The sequence below is a fragment of the Orbicella faveolata genome, unplaced genomic scaffold (assembly GCF_042242905.1).
Source record: "Orbicella faveolata isolate gen_17 unplaced genomic scaffold, um_ofav_v1 contig_3, whole genome shotgun sequence".
Lineage (NCBI taxonomy): Eukaryota > Metazoa > Cnidaria > Anthozoa > Scleractinia > Merulinidae > Orbicella > Orbicella faveolata.
The window spans coordinates 17,016,624-17,033,752 of record NW_028301558.1 but is presented as its reverse complement, the minus strand read 5'-3'; the positions used below and the strand labels follow the sequence as shown (position 1 = coordinate 17,033,752).

The 17,129-nt window shown below is 39.2% G+C and overlaps 1 protein-coding gene across 1 annotated transcript; it reads left to right on the top strand.

Moving 5' to 3' along the window:
- The first annotated feature begins 10,409 nt into the window (after positions 1-10,409).
- LOC149106673 (neurocan core protein-like) lies at positions 10,410-15,874 on the top strand. Its single transcript, XM_089297374.1, has 5 exons — positions 10,410-10,754; positions 12,939-13,053; positions 13,637-13,750; positions 14,742-14,849; positions 15,504-15,874. The coding sequence occupies exons 1-5, from the start codon at positions 10,410-10,412 to the stop codon at positions 15,872-15,874; spliced, it is 1,053 nt and encodes a 350-aa protein (XP_089153500.1).
- Positions 15,875-17,129: the final 1,255 nt, after the last annotated feature.

The window sequence follows — 17,129 nt, the reverse complement described above, 5'->3', positions numbered from 1 at the left end:
GGCTTTTAAAATTAATCACAAATGTCATCAGTCCAATCTCAGGACAGGATATTTGTATGCATAATCATTGATGACTAATTTACTGACAGGCTGTCAAATATGCCTTGTTTATGCTAATTAATGATGCAGAGAAGCACTGACGTAACTAAATACTTGTTCGGTAACCCGAGACAACCTTTCGGCGATGCCCGGAGTGCGCACGAAATCTGGCGCAAGGAATTTTAGCTGAATCATGGATCGGAGGGTATTAACTGTTCCGAAAAAAAAAAAAAAAAACGGAAACGAAGCTTTTCGCAAACGATGATCTCGGGACAGTCTTGATGTAACTTCCCTGCGAGAGTTTCAAGTTTCAAGTTTCTCCGGCGTAGTGTGGACCGGGCCTCGGTCCAAGTGTGTCAAAACGAGTTTACGGGCATGCGAAACCATTCATATGAAGATGTTTTCAGCTTACAGGTTTATTTTCACGCAAATCAAATTCATTTTCATTAAAAAAAAGTTTGCTCAAGGACTCGTTTTGAAACAGAGGGTCAACCGAGGCACAAGGTAACTCGGAAATAGCCCTTTTCAACAACACTCAGATTGTCGACTTAACTGAATGCTGCCGGTTAGCCTGTTCTTATCACTGGCCGCTTTTCGTTTCTCCGGGGACGAAAGCTGAGAAATGTATAGTACTGAAATTTGAACTGATAGCTGAGAAATCGTCGAAAACTCAACTGGCTGATGACCAAGATTCCATCACCCTGCTCGCGAGGCATCGATATCCAAACCCTCTTATCTCCGTAAATTCTGACAAGTCCTAACGTGAATTTCAACCGTCTCCTCCTGAGTCTAAGGGTGCTTTTATTATGCCAGACCGACCGGGCACAGACCAGTGGGACGAGCCGAGGAAAAATGGAAAGACATTTTCTGATCAAACTGTGCCAACCGATATCTAGAGGAATGGCTCTTACCCATTATTTTATTCCTTTACCGGATTATTCCCTACAGTAAGTGAAATCTAAGAGAAGTAGGGCAATGAGCTGGTCGGAGTAGACTACCTCTAGAGGCGGTCCCGAATATTCCGCTCGATCGAACCGAAACGGACCTTTCCATTTGACTTACGAGTTTCCTTTTTGGCATAATGGAAGCAACCTAATACTACCGAAATGCAGACTAAAAAGCCCAAGACATTGGTTACTGAAGCCTAAAAAAAAAAATAAAATAAAATAAAATTGGCCTAGCCCAGCGGCGAAATTCTTGACATTTTGATCAATACTGAGTGTGACGAATCGCCTTCAGGGTGTTAAGTAAACTGGGCTTGCTCGCCCCTTATCGTGACCGTGTACAAACAAAGATTGATTTATTATTTTTCAGTTTTTGACTTCCAGCACCTGCCTTATACATGTACAAAGAGGCACCTTCTGTGTTGTAGTTTTTCATAAAGATAAAATGATTGATGAGTCAGCCCAGGGAGTTTCGAATACATCATCCAGGTATATAAGTAGAAAAATAAATTAACGTATAACGTGGATTTATCAAAAACCGGATCATTAGATAATGCCGGCAGTAAAGAGTTTTCCTTGGCTTAGCCATCATGTTAAATGAGCCATTATACCGTTCTCTACAAATATGGTAAGCGTGCCAATAACTTTTTGGGGCGTTTTACTATTATTTTACTTTAGTTTTCAATATTTTGGGGTTGTTTATAATAAAACAATTATTTCGCTTCATGGATATGTGATGATTATAGCCTGCTCTGCGACACGAACCTCGTTGGCTATTTATCATATCAAATCCAACGCACGCTTAGCTTATATGAAGCCTGATAGGGTAAATGAAACCACATTAATGTTTCGTTGTATGCCACTACCAGTCTGCAACCACTGGTCCAGTTTATCCGTTAAAAAGCCTTCCTCTATTGTTTTCAGGGCTGTGGTATTATGTTGAGCTATATAAAAATCCTTTGGAGCATTGCCTCGGTTTGGTGGTAAGTCCGCGTATTGCATGACCGTTCAAAACTGGGAAGTAATTTAGTAAGATGATGAACTGCGAACTTGCAATGTTTTGGGTACATTTTTGATCGATGTATGCCCTCTGCAATCTCTGAAGTAGTTCCTTCGACCAGTTCATCTCATACTTGGTCTCGGGTTCTTTCTTGAGAAACTATCATAGTCCAGCTAATTCAAAATAAAGTGACTTAATTTTCACTTTCAGGTTGCGACGTTGTAGATGGATGGATTCCGTTCAACAACCACTGTTACAAACTATTCGATGTAATGACTTGGTCAGCAGCGAAAACACACTGCGCGAGCCTGGGATCCTTATTGGCATCTATCCACTCACGTGAAGAAAACGACTTTGTGCGCACACTCATCCCCAGCTATGCATGGCTTGGAGCAAACGACATTGTCTTAGACGGAACCTGGGTCTGGGAGGACGGTGTAGAATGGGGCGCGTTTATCTCATGGTATTCGGGTGAGCCTAATGGAGGTGACAATGAACAATGCTTGCAAATGAGGGACAATTTAACTGGTTAATGGAATGACGAATCATGCAGCAGCGTAATGCACCATGTTTGTAAAAAGTGAGGTCTAAAGTCGAGTCATGTCATGATTCGGGACCAAGTAACCTTTTAGCGTACGTTTTTCATCTCGAAGGTCTGTGTGCGGGGGTACTCCCAGAAAAAATAGGTGGGGGTGTGCGGCCCGCTTCCCAAAACCCTTACCCTATTTATGAGTATTATGACCAAAATCTGTGATTTTCTTTACCCTATTTATGAACTGAACAAAAATTCGATACTCTATTCATGACCATTGCTGCTGGCACAGTTGCACTAAACATAATTTATGAAGGGCTTTTGTTGATGGACCTATCGATAATGATGAAGAAGAAACTTCTTCTAAAATAAAATACCCAATTCAAGACTACAGCGCATCCAAAAGCCATACCCTATTTATGACCGAAATGGCCAAAATCGATACCCTATTTATATGACCAAAACGGCTGAAAAACCATACCCTTTGGGGCCGCACACCTATATAGCCCATATAAGGGAGTAGCCCCCCCGGTGTGTTGCACTCTAGAACTTCTATAAGCCAATGGAAATTATTAAATTTAAGAAGAAAGAGAAGGCAGATAGGTTTCTTGCCAAACTCTTTGAAAACAGATCAGCAAAATATAGCTTCACTTAGTCATGAGAACTGAATTGAGAAAACTTGATGAAGAGACAAAACAAACAGGCCTACTCAAGAGAAAAGGAGAAGAGAGTTTTCTGAGCTAGTGTTCACTTTTGTTTCCTTTCTTCATGCCATCGTTATTAACATTAACACACTATTCAGACCTATCCCGTATGTACTAGAAAGAAGGTGACATGAATTAGAGAGAAGACGACACATTTGATTTTGCAAGAATTCTTAGTCCGATGACTGTAGGGTTCTTACCGAAATTTACTATTTCACCTTGGTTCTGTCATTTGTGGTCCAGATACATGTATTCTGACACAATGCATCTACTGTGGATCATCTTTTATCCTTTAATCAAATGGAAGCATAAACAACAACTTAGAATGTTCGGGAAGGTAAACATGTCTTCACTCGTTTCAATCAGTTCAGATCATGCATGATAATATCATGATAAATCACAATGCACTTACGGCGGATCATCTTTCATCCTTTAATTGAATTTTAGTACAAGGAAAGAACTTTGTAGCTGTTCAGTGAGAATAGTTAAGTCAGTAAAATATTCAGCCCAGAGACAAAAGAAAGATCGTTCTTGCCAAGTGTGAAATTTCTGTACATCTCATTCTGCCCCCCTCCCCCTTCCCTCCCGTCTCCACCAGGAGAAACAATCACAGTTTAGAGTGTTTGTCTCTGAACGGTGCGTACTGATTGTTGATTGCATTGTCAAGCACACGCACAGCTGAAATCTCTAAAGAGACTCGGGTATTCCTAAAGCTAGCTCTGTAGACCAACAGAGCGGACTGGTTCTGGACATGCAAATGTCCCTCGTCGAAAATCTCAACACTATACGTACTTGTCTCGGAAGGCAACAGCATTCTGGGCAATAGCTTTCTTTTCCTAACCTTCTACTACGTTGTTGCTACTGTTACCGTTTTTGAAGCAAGTTTCAGTTAAACTCAACAATAATGAAACGTACAATAACTTGTTTCTTATTTTCAGTTGAAAAACTCAAACTCCTCGATTACTATAACCGATCAACACAAACTAGTAAAAGTTGTGTTCCTCAACAGTTACCATCTAAGTTACTAGATAGTCGTAAATGTGCACATCAAATCTCTGAGTACACGACAAATTTTGAAAACAGCAGTTCTAAAATAAAGAAGGGAGACATTAATAATTCAAGTGAACTGCATGGATAGCTGTTAGACTTTGTGTTACCTACTAAGGTGTTATCTTACGCATAGCGACTCAAATTGCCATTCATTTCTACCTAGTGTTAAGTTGATATGAAAATTATAGTGCTCTTTATAAACCAGCAGTTGATTAAGACACCGTCCTGTAGACATGCTACCCAACAACTTCTAAAATAGAATACGCCAAGACCAACGGCTCTATCAACAACGTAAATTATGTATTGGCAAAAATAATTTCGACAATGAATAGATCCTCGAAGAAGGCACCCCTTAACTCTTTAGAACTTTGACACTAAAATCATCATTGTGGTTTCATTTTTCAATCAGATTTCTGACTCTCTTAAAAATGCCGAAATCCAAGGTAGTGGATCTAAGATGGCGGTCTTGACGTCATGCGGACATCTTATGACATCATGCCAGTTAAAAAATAACTCATCTTATAGTGAAAACTAAGGGATATCTACCAAACGCAAAACAATCTTGACACGTTTCTTAAAACGAAAACCCGAGTTTTATTTGAATTACCCCGTCTTGTACCACGGTGGGGGCCACGAGTTGTTTGAACGTTCGAAGGAGAACTTTTGTTACCGGCTGTCATACGCTACTCGGCTATTTTCGGAAATGTAAGTGGCTTAGACTTTCAGGGAGTTTTTACACAAGAAGGAGTAAAACATTAATGTCGATGGACACCGTATTTACCATGAAAGGCTACTTGATTGACTGTCAGACTGAAGTGTTTTATCCTGCCTTGGATGAACATCTTAGTAACGACATAAATAATTATCACATGTATTAGTTAAAGGTCCTTAAGCTAAAAACGTTCAGGAAAAATAATGAGCTTCCATAATGTATAACAAAGCTCTGTGTCGCAGTTTAATAACGTCGAGACCAACTTATGACGGTATATTAATAATCATGACGCAAAAAGAATGTTACTTAACCAAAAGCTTACTGAATGGAGACCTTATTCCCATTCTGGAAATAGAATTATCATTTTAATTTTAATAAAGATAAAAACAACTTGAAAACAAAAAAAACAAACAAAAAAAAAAAAAACGGAAGTACCGCAATGTTGAACAATGCTTGCTTATGAGGTACGATTTAACTGGCGAATGGAATGATTCTTCCTGCAGCAACAAAAAGCACTATGTTTGCAAAAAGGAAGGTCTAAAGTAGTCATGTTATGATTCGAGACCAAGTGATCTTTTGGGGGCATTTGTTTTAAAAACGGGGGTCGGGGGGGGGGGGGGGGGAGATGAGGGTAGGCCAGAGGAATCGCTATGAGCATGAATATAAAATCCCCTGCCCCTCCGTTATATTTTTGTGTTAAAAGATGTGAGCCACCCCTGAAAAGTAGCTTCCGGGCAAAAATGGTTTGTAGTCATGGGATTTTGTAACAGTCTCAGCTGAGGTCATGAGTTACAAAGCACATTCAGGGGATTGGGCTACAAGCCATCTACCTCCAAGGCTCAAAAGAGGAAGCAAACCAAAAGGAAAGGTATTAAACGAAACCGAGCCTTTGCTTTGTCCGATAGTGAGAACCTCAGTGACTCTGACTCTGGTCAGTGACTGATACTGATTATTGACTGTGACATTTAATAGCCAGTCTGCATTAACCAAACTCTTTCCTTTAACAGTTTCTTTTCGCTATTAGAAGCTGTTGTTGTTGTATTTTGTGTCACGTTTAAATGGGATCTAAAAACGAATTCAGTTGGTATTTTAAAGGTTGTGTCTATAGGGGGATTCACTAATACTGTCGTCGTCACTGTTTACATTTTTGCTCATTTGCATGCGGCTTTGCGTACAGAAGGAAACATGCTAGATATAAATCGAATCCAGGCAGCTCAAGAGCTAGTGAAACTTAATACATGGTGAAGTTTTTAGCTTTTTGGGTGTAATATTCAAGGAGATATTGTCTTTCAAAAACTCTAAAATTTCTGGGAGGCAAAAGCACTAATGAGCTCATACATTTTTTATAAAATTTGGAGTGTTGCACAAAACGTATTCATTTAATACATCAGGCTCATATTTATTGGCAGAGATAATCTTACTATGACCTTTAAGTATTCAGAACTGATTTATTTGTAGCTCCATCAGAAACTGAATTGCTTATGCTAATGAGACAAATGTTGCAAACAAGGATTCCCCTATTAAGACTATTTTAATAGTCAAGTCTACATTTAAAAATGCAGGCGTGAGCTTCATTCAGTTCAGTGGCACAAAGCTTATCTAAACTAGCTCCGTAATGTCATGAGTTTATAGATCACTATTTTATATCAACCTGTAATATATTAAAAAATTGAAGTGACCTCTCTCTATTTTGTGTGAAATTTATGGTGGCCCTCCCTTTCTCCCTGGGTAGGTAAAACATTTAAGTCCCTTCAATTCCTTCGACCCACCCCCGTTTTTTTTTTTTTTAAATAAATGTTCTCCGTAGTGTAAGTTTTTCGTCTCGAAGAGCTGTGTGGCAATCTAGAACTTCTATAAGTCCCTGTAACAATTAAATTTACTGAAGAAGAAAGAGAACGCGGACAGGCTTCTTGCCAAACGCACGCTTAAAAAGCAAATCAGCAAAATATAGCTTCACTCAGTCATGAGAATTGAACTGGGAAAACTTGCAGACAATGACAATGATGACGGAGACGAGGCAAACAGAGGGGTGGCGAATGGTCCTTCAAAAACCATGGGTCTCGCAAGATTTTTGCCGAATTTCACGGGTCTCGCAGTCTCGTTTTTTGAGCGGTTATGGGCGTCTCGCAGTCTTGATTTTTTCCAAGGCTAAGAAAGTCGCGAAGTACCGATTTGTTTATTTTTTTTTTTGTAAAGTTTAACGACATCACAACATCTTAGAACCTGAACGTCTTGTCGGAGTTCGCATTTAAAACACTTTAAAATCTCGGTCTTGCAATTGAAGAAATCAAAATGTCTCGGGCTCGCAAAGAAAAACGCTAATCTCGTTGTCTCGAAAAGTCTCGCATTTACCATTCGCCACCCCTAAACAGGGATACTCAAGAGAAAAAGAAGAGGAGAGCTTTGTCTTTTCTCATGCTGCTAGTAGTCATTTTGGTTAGTTCTTTCAATGTATTAACATTAGCACGCTATTAAAAGACCTGCCTTGTATGTATCGGAAAGAAGAAGACACATTTCATTTTGCAAGACTATCTTTTAGTCTGATGATTGTACAGTTCTTACCGAGATTTTACTTTTGTCCGAAATATTCTGACACTGTGAACATACTGCGGATCTTCTTTCATCCTGTAATTGAATTTTAGTACACGAGAAGAATTTCTACCTGTTGAGCGAGATTGGTTAAATAAAATATTTCCGAAGACAAAAGAAATTTACTTCTTGTCAAGTATGAAATTCTTCTACTATATCCATCTCATTTTGCCTCCCACCCGGACACAGTCGCACTTGAACACACCCCAGTCACACCTGGTTATCGCGTACATCATTGCCGGACTAATGTAAAAAAAATTCACAATTCTTTACCAAGGTCCAAAGATCTGGAATTCTCTTCCTGTTGCAATCACTTCATTGTCAAGCTTTCCCAATTTTAAGAAAAAACTGCAAGAGTTTTTAGTAAAATAATTACTGAACTGATGAAGTCGCACACTGTTGCACTATTTATGTAACCGTATTGTTACGCACGAGGTGGCCTCAACTAAAAGCCTGATGGTTTCTAGAGGTCACCTCGCCTCACATTAAAATATTTATAAATACTGTACATTAAGTAAAAAGGCAAAACAAACAGAATGAATTAATGAATGGTTTAGAGTGTTTGTCTCTGAACGGTTCGTACTGATTGTCTCTTAAGAGACTCTGGTACAGCGCAAAGCTTACTACATAGACCAAACACAGCGGACTGGTTTTGAACATAGTCACAATGCAGTTACTCGGATTAACCTTTATATATCGTTTATGTACTGACTTATGTACTCACATGTAACGCACATTTAATTTTTACTCCCGCACATCATCTCACAAAAGGTGATATAATTTTCATGCCTAGGTATTCACTGACCTAAATATATGTAAGTGCGTTTGAGGGTATCAAAATCAGACCCTTTTAGGTAGGGACAGACAATTGTTATTGGGAAGACTCATTCAAAATTGTGCCCCATTTCTGCAATGAAAGCACATTTGAATTCCAGGTCCTTCCCTCTAGATACGGGCCTCCTTTTCACCTATGAATCTGGTGTATTCCTAACTCGGGAAAAGCTAACAAGGGAAACAAGGCTCCTACTGGAGAAGAGGTCTCGAGTCTAGTGAATTTGCTGGGCATAGCTTTCGGAGAGGTGCAGCTACAACCGCTGCTTCAGTGAACTTACCCTCACTGGCTCATTAAGGTCCTGGATGGTTGGTCATCTGACTGCTTTGAGCGATACGTGTAAACCCCACCCTCTGTTCTGACACAGGCTTCCCATAGGCTAGTTTGTCTGTAATAATTAGCTGTATCATATCACTCATACCTTCCTATGGAGAGCATGCTATTTATTTCTGCACATGAACTGTGCAGTTTTCGGATCACTAGCTTTTTCTCTGTGGCTCGTCAATGAGGGAATGCTTTGCATTTTTGGGGATGAAGTGCTCCTCTCATCACACTTTTGCCCCCTTAGACTCGATTTTTGGAGTCCCAATTCCCTCCAATCTCTAACCCATGGAGTCAGGTTAGTGGAGGCCTACTCCCTCCAATCAGAGAGAAGGCCCAACTCCCTCCTCTTTACCCAGGAAAGCTCACAGTGGCCCTGAGAGAAGGCCAAATCCCTCTTCTCCATCTATTGGTTGCATTCCCCCGGGCTGTAGGTTTTGTTTGTTTACACTCCAGGGATTCACGAGGCTAAAATAATCAGCGAGCACTTTGTCACCCACTTCCCCATTTATCAGCCACAAAAAGTTTTTGTTGTCCTCACTTTAAGTCAAACAGGGGCAACTTGATTAACCTTTATATATTCTTTACTGATGTACTGAAATTATCAGCGGGTAATGGGTTTTGAAATTATTATGCCACTCGTCGACAAACCTAACACATGCCGCGGAAGATAACAACATTCTGGGCAATAGCATATCTTCTTCTAAGTTTTTGCTATTGTTAAAAAACTATTGTTAAAAAAAACTATTGTTACCGTTTTGGAAGCAAATTGTAAACACAACAATAATGGAACTTGCAATTACTGGTCTCCTAGATTCAGTTAAAATGAATCCCTAAACTCCTCGATTAGTATAATCGATCAACACAAACCGTTAAAAATTTCGTTCTTCAACAGCTACTACAGCTAATTTACTAAATGTACACGTCAAATCTCCGAGTGCATGACAAAATTAAAAGCACCTTATAAATAATAAAGAGGGTGTACATTAACAATTCAAGTGAATGTTGGATAGCTGTTAGGTTCTGTATGACCAGCTAAGTTGTCCTCTTACGCCAAGCCATAGTTAAAGAGGGGAATGGTTATGAAGCCCGGCAAACTTCAAAAGAGCAAACAAAGATGCCAAGATTTATGTTGGAAGTTCCACGACCGTGCACAATTTTTTGTTTTTCATTCATACACTTTGTATGAATTACGTAAACAGAAACGTTTCTATTGGTTTGTTCCCCCAGTTTTCCTTGGTCAGAAGTAAACAACTGTTGAATTTTGTGCATGTTCAAGGCTAATAAAAAGCGAACAAAAACATACAACGAAGAACTCAGTTGGGTTTCATAACCATTCCTCTATTAACTATGGCTTAGCCACACAAAATGTCCTTCATGTTTACCTAGTCAGTTGATATGAAAGGTATATTGCTTTTCATAAACCAGAAACTGATTACAACAACGCCGACGTCCTGTAGAATGCACCATTTTCAACTAATATAATGGAATACGCCAAAGCCACCGGCTTTATCAACAACATAAATTATATATTGGCAAAAAATAATTATGACAATGAACGAATCCTCGCAGGGTACCATTTTACGTTCATTAGTTTTCCGATGAGAAGGCACTTCTTAACTTTACAACTTCGAGACTGACCTAGCTTAGATTAAGCTAAATGGATTGAAACGAGCCAGTGAAGACATGTTTAACTTACCGAGCCTTCTAAGTTGTTGCTCATGCTTCCATTTGATCGTCCTCAATGAAGCGAAAGATATTCATTTTGCTCCTCTTTCGTCAATTCGATTTGAGAACTTTGTAGAACACAAGTGTCACTATCTTGAAGTATCGAAGTATTCAGAAACTAGGGTTCAAGAATTTGACGACTGTGCCTTAGAATGCTTGAAAATGTCATCTTGCATTTCGCTGAATTTCGCGTCTTCCAGAGACCAGGAAAACAGGTTTTGGTGCCAGTTGCTGCTTTCTGACTTGTTCAACAATTCGGAAAACTTCAGAGAGAATGCAACTTCGCACCATTTTTGTAAATGGGTAAGTCTCCAAGTCTATATTGATTTTACTGAGATAATGAGAATTTTTGGTACCATGCATGACAGCATTACGGTCTGAAAAACGTTTGATCCGCTCTCAGCTAAATTGATTTTTTAACGCACTAGTGATGAAAAAGGACGCCTCATTTGAATCATGATCCAGAATTTTCCAGAGTCCTATTTAATCATATCATCAATCTTTTAAGAATATTTTCACTGGCCTCTCTCGACTTTCGTACCATCGTCGACCGAAGAACGAACCGTTTATTAAGCCGGTCTAGGTCACGTTCCTGAATTCTTGATCGTTAGAGTTAACAAGATTTATTTCTCTGAAAGCTAACAAAAATTCCTTTTATTTGATCACTGCTTATCGGAAAAAACACACAAAAAAACAAAACAAACAAACAAACAAACAAACAAACAAAAACAGTTTAATCGCCCAGCAACCATGGATTTTAATTCTCTTATATTCTTTGTTGTTGCCAACTTTAAACTATGAACGATTATAATTTCCAACCAAACTGAAAACACGTTTCATGTTGTAATCGGTAAATAATATTGTTGTAGTTTGTTTTCAGTGACTCAAATGATGATCACGGTCTTCGTTTAAACTTATTTTTTTAATGTCTAATAAATAGCCTTATAAACAAGTTTATTTTTGCAATTGCCAGTCCGATTATATTGCTACGGCAACCGTGACTGTCTTCAGTTTGTGAACTATTTAAATTATGGTTCAGCAGCCATGCTGAGAGCGAGTTAACAATATTTGTTTCTCTGAAAACTAACAAAAATTCCTTTTATCTGATCACTGCTTATCGGAAAAAACAAACAAACAAGCAAACAAACAAACAAACAAACAGAAACACTTTGATCACCCATCAACCGTGGATTTTAATTCTCTTATATTCTTTATTGTTGGCAACTTTAAAATAAGAACGACTATAATTTCCAAGAAAACTAAAAACACGTTTAATGTTGTAATGTGTAAAGAATATTGTTGTAGTTTGCTTTCAGTGACTCGGATGACGATCACGGTCTTCGTTTTTTAAACTTATTTTTCTAATGTCTAATAAATAGCCGTATAAACAAGTTTATTTTTGCAATTGCCAGTCCGATTATGTTGTTACGGTCAGACTGTCTCGGCGAACTAACTGAATCAAGGTTCAGCAGCCATGCTGAGGGCGAGGTTAAACTGAGGTTGATTTAGCTTCACAAAAATTTATTACATGTAATGATCGGTTACTTTGGCCATTAACAATAACTTTTTTTTTCAAGGTTTTAGCGACCACAGCAGCTGAATAATTCGGTAGTCCGAACGCGAAGATCTATTGATACCTTTTACGCGAACCGATAGGAAACTAACGATCTACATACGTTATCCTTTTTACAACAGACCCAGCTATTTCAGATTCCAGCCTCAGACAAGTGGAATCCGTCGATTTACGTACTCCAGATCGAGCCGGGTCATTGCGTTGTGTTCTTGGGCAAGAAAGTTTACCCCCACAGTAAATTGGGTTGCTGTACATTTATAAATAAATAACTAACTAACTAAATAAATAAGTATACATTTATATAGCGCCATTTCCCACTAATTGTCCATGGCGTTTTACAATACTTTAAAATTAAAGTTCTAAGTTTAAAATCCTAAAATTAAAATCCTAATCCTTTAAAAAACCCCAAATCCTAAACCCTAAAAGTTAAAATCCTAAGAATTAAATACGCTATATAATACAATTAGGCTACAAATAGAAAGTAAAAACTACAAATCAAATGTACGCTTAAAAAGATAAGTCTTAAGATTAGCCTTAAGCTTAAAAACTGCCTCTGATGATGAAAGTCTGATCTGGAGGGGTAGTTTGTTCCAGAGCCTTGGTGCCGCCACGGAAAAAGCCCTTTCACCATACGTTTTAAGATTTAATGTTGGGGGTACCCCTACAATGCAATGATATCCCATGTGTGGAGGGGGAGAACAAAAACTTTCAGTCTCCTCATATTAGAGAAGCTGGAGATAGCCGCTGATCTGATAGGGTATTACGTAAGCTCGGATACAGACTACCTGGAGGAAATCAACTTCCTCTATATCAATTTCTTCAAAGTGAATGGGATACCGTCCTAACCTTACATTCCCTGACCTGCACCTGGTTGGTTTATTTGATGTATCTTACTCTTGCCGTTACTGTTTCAGTCGCCTTGCTTGGAGAAACCTTGTAAACACGGAGGTTCATGTGTTGCAAACTATGACGATGATACACACAGATGCCTTTGTGAAGCTGGATTTACTGGGAAAAATTGTCAAACAAGTGAGTCAACCGCGGATATAATGTTTTATCTTTACAGCTTTGGATGACCAGTGTCCATTTTTAAATGACCTCATTAGGTTTTCAAAGGAAAGATGATAATGTTTAAAAGAAGGTTTACAAAACTACCTACCATTAAGGAGGATTCGAAAATGATCCCGTCACTATTTTCAAGAAATGTTACCGTGTAGGGAGCACTTGAGCAGGTGAATTTGAAAGAATGATGTGCAGCATAAATAAGGACAAAAATACTTCTGAATCAGTCGGAGTCATGATTTGTCACCCTCGGATTTCACCGTCATGCACTATATACACCAGTAGACTAACTATCATTTAAAGCGAGAGCCCCCCGGTTCAAAAGAAAATCATGCAGCCTCCCCCCCTCCTCTTCCTCTTCACCTCGGTGAAAAAAAGTGAACGATGTCGAAAGTGTGCTTTGCGACAATGTTTCGTTAAAATTCTGATAAGCGCAGGCGTAAGCACTTTCAGTGTTCTCGGATAGCAATGGACTGTTCTACCTGGCTTCTCAGCTGATTGTAATATTTTCTAGAGTAGTTATGTGCAATTTTGTTTTATCTTTCTCCAGATATTGATGACTGTGCTTCTAATCCGTGTACAAATGATGGAAGCTGCATTGATGGGGTAGATGATTACACGTGTGCCTGTGTAGATGGATTTGAGGGAAAGAACTGCGACATCGGTGAGATCTGGCACATCTGGATATTTAGACAAAGGCGAATAATCAAACAAAAGCATTAAGTTTATTAGTTGTCTTGCATGAGAAAGAGGCAAATCGTGATCGTTTTCAGGGCCGTAGCTTGCAACAGGCAAACCGAGATACTTGTTTCAGTCATTTGTTTTTGTTTTGTGGTTTATAATCATCATAAACATCCTAAATAGTATACCTAAGAAGAGAATTTAAACATGGACATTGCCTCTGGCATAGTTTTTCCTCAGTCACAATCTATGTTTACTACGGTCCTGGTTGCGCTATTGAAAGCTAAAGACAAAACTAGAACTCCAAAATTTACAACTCGTGTTTTTCGCACAAAAACCTTAACCCAACTCAACTCAACTTCCTTATTGTTCAAGATTTACGGTGTTGATATTGTTGAGTATTATAAATATAAAAAAAAATATTTCAGATATTTGTTGCATATGGTTAGGGAAAAGACTAAAAAGGTGTATGCGTGGTACCCCGACTAGAGTAGCAACTGGCTTTCGAGCTGGTTGCCACCATGTTAACGATACTCAGTCACGGGTGTGTTTTTATACTTATTTTGCGGCCATGTACAAAAGTACCTTTTCAGTGAAGAAAACCTAAAAATAATACACAGAGTAATAGTTTACCAAGATAGAAAAACACTAAAGGGATCATAATAAACTATAAAGGGACAAGGATGGTAAAGGATGGAGAAGATTAATACGGATTACAAACCTCAAAATCAGTTAAGGTTAAAATTTTCAAGATGTATGATTCCCTATTACTTGTTGTGTGGTCGTCTATATGCAAACACGGATCATTGCAGTTTTTGGCTTGTTAGTATTGAAGAAGAAGAAGTCGCTGACATCTTGTTAAAGCGTGGTGCACGTTTGGTAGAATTCTATGCTGTATACTGATAGGGTCTCTTGTTTTATGCATCAGGCATGTAACACGTGCGACACATAACTAATATGCTCTATTTACACAGATATTGATTACTGTATTCCTAATCCGTGTGAAAATGATGGAAGCTGCATTGATGGAGTGAATGATTACACGTGTGTTTGTGAAAATGGATTTGAAGGAAAGAACTGCAGTAAGTTTTCACAAACCAGATTTTACCCTGTGCTTTAAGTTTATATTCTTCAAATGTTGTTTATAGTGGTCAATGCATACGCTTTATTACACCTAGTTAGTTCACAGGCATGCCACTTAAACTGAAAGAAACATACATAGCAACTAAGCATCTTAAAAGTCCCAACTAGCTGGAGGTAGACCAGCTGGCTAATTACGTGAGCATGACTGAGTAGCTAAAGGAGTTGAACTGGGGTCTATCGAGAAACAACGCCAGCTAAGTGGCTAAAATGTCTCCTCGCTTAATGCCTTAACGTGGTTATAATCATGTCAGATCTAAACACGCTCTAGCTAAGAGGTTCTAATTCACGAGTTTTAACTAAACTTCCAAAAGGTACGATAATCACCTCCAATAGTTCTTAGTTGTGATTTCCCCTTAGGCTCGATTTCTACCACTCACTCGAGTCCGTTCTACGCCTATTTCCCCTTCCCCTTCCTGAGAATTTCGAATATTTTAATTTTTGAACCGACTTTTCACACAATTTTCCTCTTTTGCAGGAGCTTCACTGTAAATACTTTTACGCTCGCGTTTATCTGGATCGTGTCGATTAATCGAAATATGCACTGATACAAAGATTAGTTAGCGCAATAAACTTAGTTTGATCTTTCTGTATAGCATGCAACGTTGGATGGTCGCAGCTCAACAACCACTGCTACAAGTATTTCCCGGATGAAACAACTTGGTCTGCGGCCAAATCAAACTGCGAGGGCCTCGGATCCACATTAGTATCCATTCATTCCGGAGAAGAAAACAACTTTGTCTTCTCACTCATCCCCAAAGAGTCATGGCTTGGAGGGAACGACATTGTTTCAGAGGGATCCTGGGTTTGGGAAGACGGAGACGACTTGGGCGGATTTACTTCTTGGCGGTTTGGTGAGCCTAACGATAGTAGCAACAGTGAGGATTGCGCCGTGATGACTTATGCAAGCGGCAACTGGAACGATCTTCCTTGTACTGATTTAAGACCCCATGTTTGCAAGAAGTGAAGAGTGAGTATTGTTCACTTCACCTATACCGGTGAATTGAACGGTTAACCCGTTTAACCAGTTGAGATAAGTTTACATTCACAAAGGGGCGTGTTAAAAATGCTTTTTCGCTTTCTTACTAAAATAAGATCTTTGCGTCTCCTCCTTTACTTTGTTTAACCCTTGGGAATACAACTTCGGGACGTACACCTTCGTGCGTACAATGGGAGAGTGAAAGAGAGAAAGAGACTGGGAAGGGGGAGAGGTGGGTGTCACTCCCCGAAGGTTTAATCAGAATCTTGAAAAGAGGATATAACTGTGATGCTCAAACTTCCAGGAGATCTTCATCAGTATCCCTCACCAAACTTTGGATGCGTCAGTTGGTCAGTTGTCCTTGTCACCGTTATTGCCATGGGAGCCGCACGTACTTTGACATGCCGAGTCAAGCCGAGTTTGGTCTTTTGGACATAATTCGTCGTTTTTCTACCTTTCTTAAGTAGCATTGCAGAATTTGTATTATTCTACATTCCACGATATATATTTTGGAGAAATTTCCCGTCAATTCACCTTTTGTCCTGACTTTCTGAGAAATTAGTGAAATTCAAAATGAGGAAAGAAGGCGAATCAAAAATGGCGGACTCGATGACGTCATGTGACATCCATGACGTCATGAACAGCAAAAAATATCTTCTTTTGCGGTGCAAACCAAGGGATCTATTCATTTATAAGAGGCAAAACGATTTTTAGTACAGCGAAAACTCAGAGGAAGGGTTTCCCCTCTCTGCGCTTGCACTTACTTAGGTTTATGAGTTTGTCAAGTCCTAGGTTTAACCTTGAAGAAGGGCTTGATAAGCAATGAGTGCAAGTGGTCAGAGTTAAACGCAGACTGCGAACTTCGGACTCCGGACCGTGGGTAAATGCAGACTAAGGGTAAAATGCAGACTGCGGACAGGGTAAAATGCAGACTGTAGACTGCAGACTGCAGACTTTTTAACTGAATCGTGTTACCATTTCCACTCTTCAGAACCAACCGTACATTGATTAACTAGAGCGTTAATCAGGCTAACCTGAGTGATGTTCAGGCTACCCGGGGTGTTATTCAGTATTACTGGAGTGCAGACTCACCCAATCGCTGAACACATGCTTGGCAGCAAAACGCCAGATGCCATTTGATTGGACAACAAAGACAAAGGAGTTCCTGGGACTCTCACTAGCATTTGAGATAGATCGTGTATTGTAGATCACTGGGCAAAGTTCAAAACTTAAACAAGAGTTG